The 18,277-nt window shown below is 45.9% G+C and overlaps 1 protein-coding gene across 2 annotated transcripts; it reads left to right on the top strand.

The window, feature by feature from the left end:
* Window positions 1-74: 74 nt before the first annotated feature.
* On the top strand, window positions 75-17,712 carry LOC133402856 (plasma membrane calcium-transporting ATPase 1-like). 2 transcript variants are annotated; one of them, XM_061677075.1, is made up of 21 exons: window positions 75-344; window positions 2,423-2,730; window positions 4,724-4,921; window positions 5,690-5,947; window positions 6,853-6,978; window positions 7,168-7,356; window positions 7,424-7,450; window positions 9,339-9,485; window positions 9,930-10,144; window positions 10,350-10,592; window positions 11,948-12,189; window positions 12,384-12,618; window positions 13,410-13,589; window positions 13,668-13,755; window positions 13,988-14,094; window positions 14,226-14,417; window positions 14,495-14,708; window positions 14,999-15,210; window positions 15,894-16,001; window positions 16,067-16,255; window positions 16,881-17,712. In XM_061677075.1, exons 2-21 carry the CDS (start codon window positions 2,535-2,537, stop codon window positions 17,211-17,213), a joined length of 3,699 nt encoding a protein of 1,232 aa, XP_061533059.1. In that variant the 5' UTR covers window positions 75-344; window positions 2,423-2,534; the 3' UTR covers window positions 17,214-17,712. The 2 variants fall into 2 exon arrangements, with proteins under 2 accessions (XP_061533059.1, XP_061533060.1); XM_061677076.1 differs by lacking the exon at window positions 7,424-7,450.
* Window positions 17,713-18,277: the final 565 nt, after the last annotated feature.

Raw genomic sequence — 18,277 nt, forward strand, 5'->3', positions numbered from 1 at the left:
GCGGTCGGGCGGCGCCTGAGCGTCAGTGTTGACTGAGGCCACAGATTGCCTAATTAGATTACGCGAGGCTTTCCTCAGATAATCATTTGGCCTCCTGTAGCTCCTGTTTTTGTCCTGCCATGGAGAGCAGCCCGCAGGGAGCTCGCTGAAGGTCAAGTCGACTTTCTCGGCCTCAGCGGGACCGCTCGGGACCCTCCGCCGTGCGTACGTGTGTGTCGGGCGCGTAGCTGAGGAGCGGTGGCCGGGTAATGGGCGCTTGCGGGACACGTGCGCGCGACGCTGCTCGGTGTTATCGGAACGTCGCTAATTCCTGCTGCCCACCCGGAGCCATGGGGGAGGTTTGTGTAAGTACAACTACGTTCAGTTCGGCGCTCTTGATTGTCAGCTATTATACATAATAGTCGGCGCGTGTCATTGTGGAGTCGCTCAGTTGTCTGCGGCATTCCAGGCGAGCTTTATTTGGTCATGTCGTCTACACGCTTGACGCATTTACTGACGTAGGCCTTCTAGTGCGGCGCCAGTCCCAAGCGATCATTTTGTTTTCTTTAAAAAAAAAAAAACAACAACTCTCATGTGGTTGCTGAGATTGACCCATTTCAAACTAACAACAAAAAAAGTGAGAATAAAACTCAAATGGATTGATTTGATTTTCTTTTTGTATTTCCGTTGCAAATAGTTCTCTGGGCTGTTATATTGCAAGTCAAGATGAAGCTTAAAAATCTCAAGAAAATATATTTGAAAAATGGTGATTTTCTCCTTTTTATTTTACGTATAGTCCTAATTTTTCTTTCATTTACATTATGTATTAAATTATATTCCCTCCTGCGGTGTTGCGGTCAAATTCATGTTCAAAAGTCTAAGAAACCAACAACAGCAAAAATGAGGAAAACATGTTGGGCAAATAACTTCCTTTTCTGGTCTTGTCATAGCCATCTTTTTTATTAAAAATGCAGTAGAGTTAAAAAAAACAAATTTTCATTTCCATGGTATATTTAAAAAAAAAAAAAAAAAAAAAAAAACTCCCTGTTAAGTTGTGGGTGATATTGATTATTTAAATGTGTAAAACTCCAGGGAAAAAAATATTTCGAAAATACAAACGTTAGGGTAAAAATGTCTATTTTGTATTATATGTATTTATATATATATACGCACAAAATATGAACGATGTTGCGGGCACCCGTGGCCATTTTATGAAAGAAACGGAACTAAATAAGAGGCTTATTTAATAAAGAAGAAAATGGGGTAAAAGTCCTCACAACCTTTTCTTTCATGTGAACGCTTCATTCCAGCTGCTCTCAATTTTCATCGTCGACACACAAACCATTTTTTTGGGGGGGCGCGACGATGACGACAACGTCCTCGCGCGTCCGTGTGCCGTGACTTCCATCTTCCCTCCTTTCTCTTTCCGTCTGTCCGTTTGTCCCCGGCTCGGATTAAGGCTGACCGATCGACACGGATTACGGCGCAGGTCACGGGCGGCGACCGTGCACGGATACCAGCGGGAAAAGTCGCTCACCGCGGGAAATTCCGCGGGCGCGTTTGGCTCACGCGCCCTCTTTTTCTGACATTTCTAATTGTCTCGGAAGCGTAAAAAGAAGCGAACCACAGGAAATTGTCCCAGCTGTGGCTCACATTGCAGATTTTGACATTATTAACGCTCATGAATGTGTAAAAAGAAACTAAACATGGGAAATGGTCACATACAGGCATCACTCATTTCTGAGCTTTATTATTCGCCGTCACAAAAGCGTAAAAAGAAGTTAAGCACTGCAAATAGTCCCACAGATGGGGCTCACGTCTCTCTCTTTTTTAACATTAACAGTCATACAAGTGTAAAAAGAAGCCAACACAAAACATAGTCACATGAGTTCGTAACACATCTCACACATCACATTGACCCCCATAAGCCTGTGCTGCACCCGCATATTATGGTATATACTTCATTGTTTGTCGTTAAATAGTAAATTGATTCTCATCTGTGTACAGCACTTTGTTTTCAGCTGTGGTTGTATTTAAAGTGCTTTATGAATTAAGTTGAGTTGAGAGCGTGGAGTTATAAAAATTGAACACACCCCTGTTGAAATGGCACGCTTTTGGAGGGGGAAGGAGGGAGGCTGGGGGCAAGGATTCAAATAAACGCCTGTCCGATTTCAAAACACTTTAGTTCAAATAGATGAGATTTTTTTTTAAATACAAAATTGATGAATGAAGAAATTAAAGGGCTGCAGAAAAAGGACCCTTTTTTTTTCATAAAAGGGCAGGTGCTGAAGCACCACCTAGTGGCTTTGTGTGCGCGTGCCTGCCAGTGAGGATAAGCGGCACAGAGAATGGAGGGATGGATGCGTTATCCACTTCTCATAATAGAGTCTACTTTAAAAAAAAGAAAATGAAATGAACTTGAACTTGTTGCGTGCGTCCGCAGTCACAGAATCCACGTGAGAGCCTCGCCGCACGCCAGGCCGACCTCTGAGTTTGACCTCTGAGTTTGACCTCGAGAAGGCCGTCCGTCCAGCCGGCGCCCCGCTCTCGGCGACATGGCCAACAGCTCGTTCCGCGCCTCCAAACATGGCGGCCGCGGCTCGGCCTACCCGGAGGCCGAGTTCAGCTGCTCGCTCCAGGAGCTGCGCTCGCTCATGGAGCTGCGGGGCGACGACGCCCACGACAGGATCCGACAGAACTACTGCGACGTCAACGGACTCTGTGCCAGACTCAGAACCTCCACTCTCGAAGGTTAATACTCAGACACTGTGTGTGCGTGCTGTGTGCGTGTGTCTGTTGGTCCTGTAGCAGGGTTGGACTGGAACTTCCAGGGGCGGAGCTACATCGTGGCCAGGGTGCGGCCACCCCAAACTGAAGGTCGGCCACCCCGCCGCCAGGAAAAGTTCCCAAAAGTTCGATCGGCGATTGGTTTCAGCCACCCCACAAAAACGTTTCTAGCTACGCCACTGACTGGTGGCCGGGAACTGTAGTTTACGTGAGGCATTTGAACACAGCGTTCACCACAGCCGGTCGAAGTGACAATTAAAGCATACAGTAACAATCATTGATTCATCAGATCAAATTATAATACATTGACATAGAAATCAAAGTGATGATTCATGACTACTATAACATAACAGTGTTGCCAGTAAGTTACTGTAATTCAAGTTGGCAGTACCTTAGAGGCAACTCGGTTGCCAGTGAGTTCACGTCATGGCACCAGGACACCCTAGGCCGCAGTTCCATGTCCGACTTTGTGCTCGTGTCATCGGACTTGCGGCCGCATGTCTCGGACACTCGGGTGAAGAGAGGGACGAAGCTGTCAACCGCTCAGCACCTGGTGGTGAGTTGGCTCCGTCAGTGGGGGAAGACCTGGCAAGGTCTGATGACTGCTGGGAACGTCTGGCGGAGTCCCCTGAGTTGGGTTCTCCTATCTCTGGGTTTGAGGTCACCGAGGTGGTTAAAAAGCTCCTGGGTGGCAAAGCCCCGGGGGTGGATGAGATTCGTCCGCCGTTCCTAAAGGCTCTGGATGTTGTGGGACTTCCTGGTTGACACGCCTCTGCAACATCGCATCTCTCGAATCTCTGGATGCAGCCGAGGCATTGAGGAGGTCCGGTTTGTTGACCTCAGTATTGCATCTCTGCTTTTTGCAGATGATGTGGTTCTGATGGCTTCATCAAAGCCTGATCTTCAACACTCACTTGAGTGGCTGGAATGAACATCACTTCCAAATCTGAGGCCTCTCCGGGTTAGGGATGAGGTCCTGCCCCAAGTGGAGGAGTTCTACTATCTTGAGGTCTTGCTCACGAGTGAGGGAAGAATGGAACGGGAGATCGACAGGAGGATCGGTGCTGCGGGCTCTGTGTAAGTCTGTCGTGGTGAAGAAGAAGCTAAGGCGAAGCTTTCAATTTACTGGTGGATCTATGTTTCGGTCGCGAGCTGCGGGTCGCCCAAAGAACAAGATCGTGGATACAAGCGGCCAAAATGCGTTCCCTCCGCAGGGTGTCCGGGCTCTCCCTTAGAGATAGCGTGAGAAGTTGGGTCATCCGGGAGGAGTTCATGCTGGAGCTCATCGAGTGGACTCCAAAATATCGCCGGTGTACACGTCAAAAAAGTGCCTCCTCACCCTCCATGAATCTTGAAGCCTCCAAGAACGCGTCGTGTGACATTTGCCCGGTGGCCGACATCATTAATTCATGCGTCACGCTCAGTAAACACCTCCAGTCGCGCTAAAATGTCAGCAACAGCTTGAAAAATCCATCAGACCCAACGCATCACTTCCTCTGGCTGTGTGCGTGCGTCTGTCTGCCAGCTGTGGAGGCCTTCGACGAGAAAAGAGCAAAATAGGTCGGATACATTTATTGGACTGTCTGACGTTGGCGGAGAAGATTTTTGTCACATTTTTCATACTCGGCCGTGCCGCTGGTCCCACAAATGCGCTTTCCTGCCATTTCATTGCCGACAAGCGCTGTTACAACAAAGAAATGATCTACCACACACCAATTTCCTTACTTGTTGTGCTATGATTATGTGTTAAAGGAGGAAGTACAAACAACTAATGACCCAACTGTGGCAACCAACTAATGAAGCAACTAACCAACCATCCAACTTCTAAAACTGACTGGTTTACTAACTAAACAATCTATGAATCCCAAATCTGGCCCACTAACTATGTTGCCGTTCCTTCATCTGTGACATATTGTGATGTTCATGCGTGTTGCTTGCGTGATGTGTGGCAATTAAGGTCTGGACGGTTCGTGGGAGGACCTGGAGCGTCGGCGGCAGGCGTTCGGCCCCAACGTCACCCCCCCCAAGAAGCCAAAAACCTTTGTGCAGTTAGTGTGGGAGGCGCTGCAGGATGTGACGCTCATCATCCTGGAGGTGGCCGCCATCATTTCACTTGGCCTTTCTTTCTACCGACCGCCGCACGCCGACAGGGACAGTGAGTTCAGCACTCAGAGCTGCGTTTTCGGATAAGTCCCGAACGCACCGCGGGACGGGTACCTCGGTTCATCCATCATCATTGGCTCTCCGGTTTGAACGTCACTCGGAGATTCTGCAAAATTGCCGCAATTTTAATTATTTTGGGAAAATGTCTCATACTTTTATTAAATTGGTATTATTATTTTATTTAAGTCATTTTACGTTTATTTTCATATACTGTACTGAATATGACCATTTTTAGTTTCATAATTCAATTTAGATTTTCCTTTTTATTTGTTTCTTGTCTGTATCATTTGAATTCTATTTATTTTATTTTGTATTATTTCTTCATTTGTATTTATATTTTAATATATTTTGACTGAATTTAATAGTATTATTACATTTGTGTTACTATATTCATTCAAGTAATTTTAGTTTTATATGCGCCGTATATTAGCCTTCTTGGCTTAATTATGATATTTCTAGTTCAATTTGTATTTATTTATTTCTATTTTTTATTGTATTATTTCAATTTAATTGATGTAAATTTAATTGATAGGCCCCAAGGGCCTATCCAAACTATGATCACCACAGTAAATTATAATTTTAATACATCTCTTTGCTGCTGCTAAAAGTATGGCATTATTATATCTAATGGTGATTACACAATACATTATTAGCTGTTATTTTGGAGTATATTAAATGAGTGGAGCTGTATGATTTAAGCTTAACCATGTGTCCGCTTGTCAGACGACGAGGTGAACTAATAATGAACGCGTGCATGTAGGTTGCGGGAGCGCGGCGGGCAGCGTGAGCGACGAGGGCGAGTCGGAGACGGGCTGGATCGAGGGTGCGGCCATCCTGCTGTCGGTGGCGTGCGTGGTGCTGGTGACGGCCTTCAACGACTGGAGCAAAGAGAAACAATTCCGAGGCCTCCAGAGTCGCATCGAGCAGGAGCAAAAGTTCAGCGTGCTGCGCGCGGGGCAGCTGGCGCAAGTCAAAGTGTCAGACATCGTCGTGGGCGACATTGCGCACGTCAAATATGGTCAGTGTACACGGCAGTACGCTATTACACATTTTACAGCCAGGGTACCACTGACTAACTAAACAACAACCACTGAACAACTACTGTACGTAATAACCAAACCGACCGACGGACTGCTTGACTGACAGACTGAACCAACTAACCAACATATTAACAACTACCTAACAAAGATTAAATGACCGATCGACCGACGACGGCCTGGCTACCTCACAAAAACAAACAAACGAAAACTAACTAACTACCGTAACTGACTGACTCACTGACAGACTGACCAACCATCTAAAAACATCTACTACTTCTACTGCTACCACTACTACCAGACTAGTAAACAATCTAACTAATGTACTGAAAAGAAGACTAACTACAGGAAATAACTAAATAACTAACAAGTACTATTACTACTACCTGACAAATGAACCAACTAACTGACTGATTGCCTGCGACCGATCAACCAACCAACAAACCAACCATCTAACAACTACTGTACCTCAAAAAAAAAAAAAAAAAAAAAAACACTGATTGACAGATGAACAAGCAACCAACCATCTAACACGACTAAGTGACTGACTGACCGAGCGACTAGCCAACCATCTATCACCTAACAACAGTGAACAAACTGACTGATTGCCCAACCGACTGATTGATCAACCGACCAATGTCTCAGGAAAAAGTAATTAACTAACTGAACGGATGACTGACCAACCGTCCGACTGACCAACGAGCCATCTAAAGCTAACCCTAGCAAACACTAACTGATAGACCAACCAACCAACCGACCAACCAACCATCTTACAACTGACTGACTGACTACTGAACCAACTACAGTAAGACTCTTTCGAGAATGATCATGATAGTTCAGATGCCAATGTGTCTCTGTTGCCATGCCAATGCTCCTAATTTGCCAGGCGACCTCCTCCCCGCCGACGGCATCCTCATCCAAGGCAACGACCTGAAGATCGACGAGAGCTCCCTGACCGGCGAGTCGGACCACGTCAAGAAGAGCGCAGACAAAGATCCTATGTTGCTCTCAGGTGCTCGACTCACCTCACTTTACAGAAATTGATTGAGATATTGCATTACATACTGTAGGTACTATGCGCAGTGGCAGAGTACTGAGTGGTATGTATTAATTTTGTTTGTGGTATTTCTTTAATTTGGTTGAATTTCCCTCGCAATCATCTGTTTCGGGATCCAACTGTCCCCGTTCCGTCCTTGTCCAGGCACCCACGTTATGGAGGGCTCGGGCAAGATGGTGGTGACGGCGGTGGGCGTGAATTCTCAGACGGGCATCATCTTCGCGTTGCTCGGAGCCAGCGAGGAAGCAGGCGACGGAGACGATGACAAGGGTGACAAGGGGAAGAAGAAAAAAAAAGAGGAGCGCAAGAAGAGGGAGAAAAAGGACAAGAAAAGTATGTTTGTGGAGTTCCTTAACAGTAAGATTGTTTAGTTAGATAACATCCTGTTTGTCTTTTACAGGTAAAAAAGACGAAAAAGGAAAGAAAGGTGAGCGGCAGGCACTGCATCTGGCCATGACTGCTTTTAACCAATTTGAACCAGTTCTAACTACTTCCTGTCTGCCTCTTACTGGTTCTGACATGTACTATCTGCGTCTATCTGGTTCTTTCTGCTTCCAACTGCTTGTAACTGGCTCTATCTGGTACTGTTCTGGTTCTGACTAGCTCTGTCTGCTTCTAAAGAGTTCTAACTGTCTCTAACTGGTTTAATCTGGTTCTAGCTGATTCTGTCTGGTTATAATTGTCTCTCTGCTTCTAATTCGTTGTATCTGCTTCTAACTCATTCTGTCTGCTTTTAACTCCTTCTGTTTGGTTCTGCCTTGCTCTAACTGCTTCTGTGTGTGAGTCTATCTCTAACTGGTTCTATCCGGTTTTATATGTTTTTAACTGGTACGGTCTGCTTCTAACTGAATCACTGTCTGGTTCAAACTGGATGCTTGTTGCACTGACCGTTGCAGTAGCAGCTGACCCCAGTTTTGCACAACCAATCAATGAATCAGTTGATCAATGAATCAGCCTTTCACCAAATCAAAAAAGAATACATCATTGCACCAGCAAATAAAAAAAAAATCAATTAGTTGATCAGACTATGCAATCACTCAGGCAAACAACAGATTGACGAATCAATCAATCATCCAACCAACTATTCTTTAATCTATCTATCATCAGTAATGCAACAAATTGAAAAAGAAAATGGTCGATCAATTACTTAGTTGATTGAACAACCCACTATCTTTCCAGCTAAAGTGTCCAGCCACCGGTCAATCAATCATCCAATAAACTAATCAAATAGTTGATTCAACAACAAACCAGCCTTTCCTCCACCGATCCATCGCTTCATCTGTCATCCAAATAACCAATCAACAACAAAAATACATCAGCTGATCGACAGACAAACTAAATAACTATCCAATAAATTAATCAGTCAACCTATGGATTAATTGTTAAAATAAATTTAAAAAATTCATCCATCCGAGCATCACTTCATATAGCCCCCAACCATTTGTCTGTCGAGCCAAGCAATCTACAGATCATGAAATCCTACGACCGATAAACCAACCACCTATCATCCCAAAAAATAAATAAAACAATCATATAATAAATGGATTGATAAACCAACATCATAGTTGTTGATGGCCATTGTTTTGTTGTCTTTGTCCCATATGCAATTTTGATTGATTGGTCGATCGATAATCAACCAACCAACAAAACATTCTTTCTATCCATCTATCTATCGCCTCCCCCCCCCCCCAACCCAATCAAGCAACCAGATCAGAATCATTTTTGTCTTACAACAAATCAATGAGATTATTGATTGTGTGCAAGGGTCCTGGACATGTTTCTGGTCAGGTTCCCGGGTACTAGTGAACCACGTAAGGCCGTTTGGCCACACCCCCCCCCCCCCCCCCCCCCCACCGAGATACCCCCACCCCTCCCCCAGCAGCAGGTGCTCTTGACTCTGTTGACGGCGATTAGGAGCAAGCAGATTAGCTCGCTTAAGCTCAGCGGCTTCTTTCTTTACTGCGGACCGGCCTGCTGCTGCTGTTTCTTCTTCATGTCCACTAATAACCCATTGGGATCAAGACACACACACACGCAGGCACGCACGCGTGCGCGCGCACACACACACACACACACACACACACGCACCAGCTTGTGCTGTCACACCTGGTTAACCCACGTTCAAACAGCTCGAGCGTGGGTCACTTGATTAGGAACACATCCAATGGCATTTAATACAAATACTCATAGAGCTAGAATGTTTCTAATATTTCAACGCTCTTGTGACCAAAATATTGGGAATGTCTGTCAGTATGAAACATGAATAAACGCATTGGTAAATATCATCTGACCACGTCGTGTCGTTTCTCTGGCAGGGAAGAGCAAAGACGGCGCGCCCGTGGAGATGGAACCGCTCAACAAGGATGCCGAACCAGAGAAGAAGAAAAGCAACATGAGGAAGAAGGAGAAGTCGGTCCTCCAGGGGAAGCTGACCAAGCTGGCCGTGCAGATCGGCAAAGCAGGTAGGTGCGAATTGTTAGCTTGAAAATAACACATTTTGGTTTGAAAGCAGGCCTTTTAGGGTCAATTCCAAGGATCCCTTAAGACAAACTTGTTGGCTCGGTTTTTAAAAATGTAGTCCCCAAAGGCAGTTCCACTTAACAACATGAAACGTAAAAGGTATGTCTATCACGAGTAGCAGACCCCCAAAAAAGTCTCAAGAAGCCATGCACGAAAAGACTGAGGAAGTCTGCCATTTTGGTTTGAAGTTGCGATTTAAGGGTCATTTCCAAGGATCCTTCAAAGGACTCCTAGAGATTTTGTACAGTCGGTACCAGATTTAAAGCATGTATTCGAACCAGATGGTTGACGCTAAATTGTGAAAAAATTGAGTTTTTGGCATTGAATGTGGGTGCAGCATGGCGGTGAAATTTGATGACTCGCCGTAAAACCATTTCTACTGCCAGGCCTCTTCATGTCAACGCTGACCGTCATCATCCTCATCGTTCGCTTTGTCGTGGACACCTTCTGGATTCAGGGCATTCCCTGGACCAGCGAGTGCGTGCCCATCTACATGAAGTTCTTGGTCAAGTTCTTCATCATCGGCGTGACCGTGCTGGTGGTAGCTGTGCCTGAGGGTCTTCCTCTGGCCGTCACCATCTCCCTGGCCTACTCTGTCAAGGTGTGTCACCTTTCTACTCGAAACACTACACAAGAAGACATTTTTGCCGCAATTATTTTCCCCAAAATCTCTATATTTGTCCACATAGCGTATTTTCGCACAAGAGAAAGGCAACATGCCAATGCCATGTTTTGCTATTAAAACACTATAATTGTGAGTGTGGTTCCTCTGGGAAATGTTTGAGGTCCCTTTGTTTTCTTTTTAGAAAATGATGAAGGACAACAACTTGGTGCGCCACCTGGACGCCTGCGAGACGATGGGCAACGCCACAGCCATCTGCTCCGACAAGACCGGCACGCTGACCATGAACCGCATGACGGTGGTCCAGGTCTACCTGGCCGGATGCTACCACAAGAAGGTGCCCGAGCCTAGCCTGGTACACGCCAAGGTCCTGGACCTGCTGGTTCTCGGGATTGGGGTCAACTGCGCCTACACCACTAAGATTATGGTGAGATGTTAAAAATAGGCTGTCCATTCAGGACCTTGAGCTGGATGGATGCCACCAGAACCCAGAGAAACGCTGATCTCAGATCAGTCCAGAGGCTTCTCGTGCTCCTGCTTTTTGACTTCCTCAGTCAAATGGTGACGACTGATTATTGCTTAGGTCTTGTTTTCCACTGAACCATTAGCTTTGGTTTATTTTGTTATTATATGCATTTTTAGGCATTTCCTTTGGAAGGTCTCTGAAAATAGCCGATGCATATACTCGCATATTTGCCTTTTCAGCACATTTTCCTTCAATTTATTGATTATTGGGAGTTCTGCTCCGAAGTGTACCCTGGTGAGCTGAACCGAATGGTAATGATTGGTGGAAATGTAACATTTTGGTCCAGTTTGTTACGCTGCGCCCTTCTTTGGCACACTGTCATTGGGTACCGAGCATCCTGGTCGGTACCTAAAGGGGTGGAGCTAGATGCAATGATGCCACGGTAGGATTTCACGTTATTATGCAATGCTCTGATGTCATGCTAAGATAGTCACACTATGATATCATGCTAGGATGTTGTGATGTCTTGCTACAATGCTACACTTAAGACGTCACGTTATCATGTTGCGCTTGGATTTTGTCACACAATGATGCCATTCTATGATGTCACATTGTGATGTCATACTATGATGTCACGCTGTGATGTCTTGCTATGATGTCACGCTGTGATGTTGCACGAGGATGTTATGATATGATCTCACACTGTCAGTGTTGGGAAAGTTCTTTTTCTACGCGAACTTCAAAAAATGAACAAGTTCAGTTAATAGTTCAGTTTTCAAAGTTTTTAACTAAGTTCCGCATTCCAAAGATGAAGTAGTCCATCGTTCTTTTTTGGGTTTTTTTCTCAATATGTTGCTGACAGGCTATTCCCCTTATATAATGGCATTTAATTTTCCCATTGTTGCCACCCTATTCAGTCCACACTTAGTAGCCAGCTGCAGCTTTCACCCTATAATCATAAAAACATGAGGAAAAATGTGTTGCATGAATTGTCTTCTTTTTTTTTTTTTTTTAAATAAGGAATTACAACAAAAACAGAACTTTAGTCCTTAATATGCAAACAAAAACACGCAACACGGTATGACAGGAGTCATGGTGAAAGGATATTGAAAACTTTGCATTACTCGCAGCTCTGGCTGACTATATTAGCAAAATGTTAGATCTATTCTTATATTACAAAACAAATATATCATGCTATGTTGTCATGCTGTGATGGTGCTATGATTTCATGCTACAGTGAAATGGCGAAGACTGGACCAATTGCTGGAAACATGAGTCAGCTTCTTGATTTGATTCTGGTTCTTTGTTCTCCGGAGCCCCCCGAAAAGGAGGGCGGTCTTCCTCGCCAGGTGGGCAACAAGACAGAATGTGCCTTACTGGGACTGAGCGTGGACCTGCAGCGGGACTACCAGAGCATCCGCAACGACATTCCCGAGGAGAAGCTCTTCAAGGTGTACACCTTCAACTCGGTCAGGAAGTCCATGAGCACCGTGCTCAAGAACCACGACGGCAGCTATCGCATGTTCAGCAAGGGAGCGTCCGAGATCCTGCTCAGGAAGTAGGTCCCTCGCATATGCAAGTACAGATACAGAGTGCAAACTACAAAGTTGCTGCTAATATGTGAATATATATTGTGACTCTGCAAGAGCGTATGAGTTGACTTTTGACTTGCTTCACCGAAATCATGACTTGACTCGACTTTGGATTTGCTTGAAACTTCACGGTCTTGAGACTGACTTCCGGTTCTCGCAGGTGCTGCAAGATCCTGACGGAAAATGGAGTGGCCAAAGCCTTCAAGCCTCGCGACCGAGAGAAGCTGATGAAGACGGTGATCGAGCCCATGGCCTCCGAGGGCCTAAGGACCATCTGTCTCGCCTACCGAGACTTTACTGCTGCCGACCAGCCCGACTGGGACGACGAGGCAGACATCCTCACTGGACTCACCTGCATCGCTGTGGTCGGCATTGAAGACCCTGTCAGACCTGAGGTACTCGGAACAGATATTTTCTGGCTTCTGAGGTAGTATCACAGCAGCGGGAAGGCACCTGTACGAATGGAAACTGTGTAAATCCGGAATGAGGGGTGGAAATTCTAACACATGATACTCACTTCTACCAGCCCGTAGTCTTGAAACTCTATCCATCCATCCATTTCCCAGACCACTTATCCTCACGAGGGTCACGGGCATGCTAGAGCCTATCCCAGCTGACTCTGGGTCAGAGGCGGGATACACCCTGCATTGGTCGCCAGCCAATCCCAGGGCACATACGAACAAACAACCATTCACACTCACATTCATACCTAGGGGCAATTTAGAGTCTTCAATTAACCTACCGTGCGGTAGGTTGGGATGTGGGAGGAAACCGGAGTGCAAACTCCACACAGTCCTCAGAACTGCGAGGTGGACGTGCTAACCAGTCGGCCACCGTGCCGCCCTCTTGAACCTCTCAAACTTACATTACAGCCAAGGAAGACAAACGTAAATGCTGTCAGTTTCTACAGTTAGCTTCAAAGTTAGCCTCTTAAGTTAGCTTCCACCATTACCTCTAAAATTAGAGCTAAGGAAGAGCAACGTTAGCTTCAGTGTTTGCTTCAATGTTAGCCTCCTAAGTTAGCTTCCAACACCTACCTATAACGACAGAGCTAAGGAAGCCCAACGTTAACTTCAGACGTTAGCGGAAACGTTAGCTTTCAACGTCACCTGTAACATTGGAGCTGGGGAAGCCTGACATTAGTTAGCTCCACTGATGCCAGTTGACCTTCCTATGATCTCATCAGGTGCCGGACGCCATCAGGAAGTGCCAGCGCGCGGGCATTACGGTGCGCATGGTGACGGGAGACAACATCAACACGGCGCGCGCCATCGCCAGCAAGTGCGGCATCCTGCAGCCCGGAGACGACTTCCTGTGCCTGGAGGGCAAAGAGTTCAACAGACGCATACGCAACCAGCTGGGCGAGGTCCGTACCAAAGCAGTCAATCAAGCATATGCACAAAGTCAACTGACTTTTTTTTTTTTTTTTTAAATTGTCGCACAGATCGAGCAGGAGCGTATTGACAAAATCTGGCCCAAACTCAGAGTCCTCGCCCGGTCATCACCCACCGACAAACACACCCTGGTCAAAGGTCAGACATGCTCTTGTGCAAGGAGACGGGCAAAATATCCAGCCCACTGGTTGTCAGCGTAATGACAAGCTAATTCCAATGGAGTAAGGTTTTTGTTCTGTTTGCCAATGGAGTAAGGTTTTTGTTTTGTTTCACGTTCTCTTAATTGCTAAGCGCTACCTGGCAACTTCACAAATGCAGAAGGCCTGCCGTCCTGCCAGGTGATAACGTGATTTTGCGTCCATCCGGTCAGGCATCATCGACAGCGCGGTGCTGGAGCAGAGGCAGGTCGTCGCGGTAACCGGAGACGGCACCAACGACGGACCCGCCCTCAAGAAAGCCGACGTCGGATTCGCCATGGTAACTGAGTACTCGCGGGAATAAAATAGAATTCTAATCCAAAGAAATAATATCAAATATGCCAAAAAGTAGAAAACACAAATGAAATCAAACCAAACCGACTCAAGTCAAATGTGGCGGTTGCGTTGCAGGGCATCGCGGGGACGGACGTGGCGAAGGAGGCGTCGGACATCATCCTGACGGACGACAACTTCAGCAGCATCGTCAAGGCGGTCATGTGGGGGAGGAACGTCTACGACAGCATCTCCAAGTTCCTGCAGTTCCAGCTCACCGTCAACGTGGTGGCCGTCATCGTGGCCTTCACCGGCGCCTGCGTCACGCAGGTCGGGGCGCCGCCGGGACCGCGTCCCCGCCCGCCCTCGGTTACTTCGTCCTCTCACGTTGTCCCGCCGACTTCTAGGACTCCCCCCTGAAGGCGGTGCAGATGCTGTGGGTCAACCTGATCATGGACACGTTCGCCTCGCTGGCGCTGGCCACCGAGCCGCCCACCGAGGCGCTGTTGCTGCGCAGCCCGTACGGACGCAGCAAGCCGCTCGTCTCGCGCACCATGATGAAGAACATCCTGGGCCACGCCGTCTACCAGCTGGCCGTCATCTTCACGCTGCTCTTCGTCGGTCAGTGCATCCTTTCTAGGCAGAATCCACTGGCGACTGGCGGACTGGCCCTCCTTTTTTAAAAAATTTTTTTTTTTTTTACTTTATTTATATATAGCATGACTACGGTTTGATGACATATTATTTAAAGCTGGACTTACTAAGATGTGTTTTTCATGGATGGTGTCTTCAGACAAACGTTCAACACAAATACCAGATTTGATGACTGATGATGAAATTGGCTAGGCCGGCCCACTCTTCCGTTTCCATGGCAATCTGTTTTTTTTTTTTTTTCCCCCGGGGGTGATCAGGTGAGCTGCTGCTGGACGTGGACTGCGGGCGCAACGCGCCGCTGCACGCGCCGCCGTCGGAGCACTACACCATGGTGTTCAACACGTTCGTGCTCATGCAGCTCTTCAACGAGATCAACGCCCGCAAGATCCACGGCGAGAGGAACGTCTTCGAGGACGTCCTCGACAACCCCATCTTCTGCTCCATCTTGCTCGGGACCTTCGTCATTCAGGTACGTCCATCCATTTTCTTCTGCTTATCCGAGGTCGGGTCGCGGGGGCAGTAGCTTGAGCAGGGACGCCCAGACTTCCCTCTCCCCAGCCACTTCCTCCAGCTCCTCCGAGGGGATCCCGAGGCGTCCTGAGGCCAGCCGGGAGACGTAGTCTCTCCGGCGTGTCCTGGGTCGTCCCCGGGGTCTCCTCACCTCATCGGGGAGGCGTCCGGGAGGCATCCGAATCAAATGCCCCAGCCACCTCATCTGGCTCCTCTCGATGTGGAATTTTTATGGAATTGAAATAAATGAATCAATCAATAAAACATTTGTAATTGAAGACGGTCAATGGAATCAAATAAAATAAATTAAAATACATATTCATTTTGTAATTGAAGAACAATAGCTGGAACAAAATACAACTAAATGAACTATTTTACTTTCATTTATTTTTTATTTTTTACAAATTACACATTTATTATGCAGTTGAATCACAATGATGGATGGAATAAAAGAAAATGAATTAAAATACAAAAATGGTGTAAATAAAATGAAATGCGTATTTTTTCATTGAATGACGATTAATAACAATGTAAACTAAAATGTGTAAAAATGACACTACATATACATAAAAATGTAATTAGAAAAGCAAGATGCAATCAAATGAACTAGTACTTAAACGTGTTGCCGCTGCGTTGCCGCAGGTGCTGATCGTGCAGTTCGGTGGAAAACCCTTCAGCTGCGTGAGCCTCAGCGTGGAGCAGTGGCTCTGGTGCACCTTGCTGGGCTTCGGCAGCCTCCTGTGGGGCCAGGTGAGCCGGACGGGAGCGACGGCACCCTCCCGTGCCGCCGATGACCTTTGCCCCCTTCCTCGCAGCTGGTGTCCAGCGTGCCGACCCGCTGGCTGAAGTTCCTGAAGACGGCGGGCCACGGCACCAAGCAGGAGGAGATCCCCGAGGAGGAGCTGGAGGAGATGAAGGACCCCGACGAGATCGACCACGCCGAGATGGAGCTGAGGAGGGGCCAGGTGCTCTGGTGCCGAGGCCTGCAGCGCATTCAGACACAGGTCGCCTTCCTTGAAAATATCGCATCTCCGCACGACGCCACATCGTTAGCCTAGGAGGTCATTCCGAAACATTTTTGAAAAAGGCACGACAAACGAGAACAGTCCGGTTCGCGGCTGCGCGTCATATTTTAACAAGCACGTCAGTACTTTTTAAAATATATTTCGACAGTAATTTGAAAATAACTCAACCACTAGGCTAACAAGACGTACTCTTTCTAGATAACAAAATATATCAAGTACCGACTTTAAAAAAAAAAATTGACGCCATAGCACATTTCAGTTAAATTAAATTAGAAGAATTTATTTTGTAGCCGTTTCAAACCGCTTCCAGTTGAAGTTTGAAGTTTGCTGACGAACTAGACATAAAACAAAGAACACGTATTTAACACAAGTCCGCTTAGCTCAATGCTAACTTATAATGGGAAACGTGGTTTTACAAACCAAAAAATGCAAATGAGCATTCAACATTAAAGAGGGGAGAACTACGCAAAAAAAAAAAAAAAAAAAAGAATTTAAGAAGGGGGCAAATACTTGTACAGGACACTGAAAATGTAGCCCAAGCCAAATTAAATCTATTTGCCAGTTTCATCACGAGGGCTGACAGTACCCCGGTGTTTCTCGTCAGATCCGCGTGGTGAACGCCTTCCGCGACAGCGTGTCCCCGTACGAGAACCTGGAGACCCCCGAGTCTCGCAGCTCCATCCACAACTTCATGAGCCACCCCGAGTTCCGCATCGACGATTCGGAGCCTCACATCCCGCTCATCGACGAGCTGGAGGCCGAAGACGACGCGCCCGCCAAGCGCAACTCCGTGCCGGTCCCCAACAACACCGCCCCAGAGCGCCCCCTACTGCCACCTCCGCTCCCTGCCCGGGCCGCGGGTTTAATCTCCGCCAACTCCGCGGGTCTGCCACCCTGTCCCGGAAGTCCTCTGCACAGCCTGGAGACCTCGCTCTGAAGCAAAAAGATCTCCTGATTGGCTCACAACCAGGAAGCAACGTTCTTTGCGTTACTCGGCGTGAACTCTCGCACGTGTGCTCTAGCGGAAGGTGATCCGTAATCAATAAGCACTTAGATATTAATGTGATGGATCTGTGACTTTGTGTTTGTAGACAGCCAGGTTGGTTGGTGATTTAATTGTATTGTTTTGTGTGTTTTTGTAAAGGAAAAAAAAAGAGGCTTTTAGGTCGTGGTTTTCACTATCCAAATGAAGGAAAATGTTCCAATGCATTCTTAAATGTAAAAATTTGATGTAAAACACAAAACAAACATTTTTCTTCATTGAACATGTCATATTCACTGTCATTTATGATTTCATTTTTATATATGGAATATGAATTGTATATTTAGTAATGCAAAAAATGGATTTGAATGGAATATTTTCAGTGTATTTTCATGTGTACATTTTTTTATTCACTGGCTGTTCCTTTTTAAATAAATAGCTTTTCTCTGTTTTACACACGAATTCTCGAGTTTTTAATCAAATATGGTTTAAATGTCAAATTATTCTTATATGAAATAATGGTAATAATAGTTACAGCTCATTAGGTTCTGAAATTGAACAGATGAGTCTGATCATTCTTAATGAGGTTAAAAAAAAAGTAAAACTTTATTTTTAAAATAGGTCAAACAGATTATTTCAGTAATTAAATAATACATTCTCGTTTTCAATTCAAATCAAATCATTTTTAGTTTAGTTTTAAGTTGTAGTTAGAATTTATTTAATTATAGCTAACAAATTATTCAATAAAATAAAAACCGTAGTGCACATATCTACTGGTTCAATCTACTAATATTTTAATTTTCAATAAAGCAACAACCATCAACAACATGGCCTCTGCAGCCCTCTGGTGAAGAAAATTAATTTTACGTTTCGTGCTATTTGAATGACTACATTTTGGATTTGGGGAGATGAAATTTGGCAAGAATAATTATTCCATTCATATCAAAGACTGGTGTAGTGTTGTGGCTCACGTTATTAAAGAAGCCAATCCATTTTGCCAAAGAAGCGCATCTTGGCTC

The sequence above is a fragment of the Phycodurus eques genome, chromosome 5 (assembly GCF_024500275.1).
Source record: "Phycodurus eques isolate BA_2022a chromosome 5, UOR_Pequ_1.1, whole genome shotgun sequence".
Taxonomy (NCBI): Eukaryota; Metazoa; Chordata; class Actinopteri; order Syngnathiformes; family Syngnathidae; genus Phycodurus; species Phycodurus eques.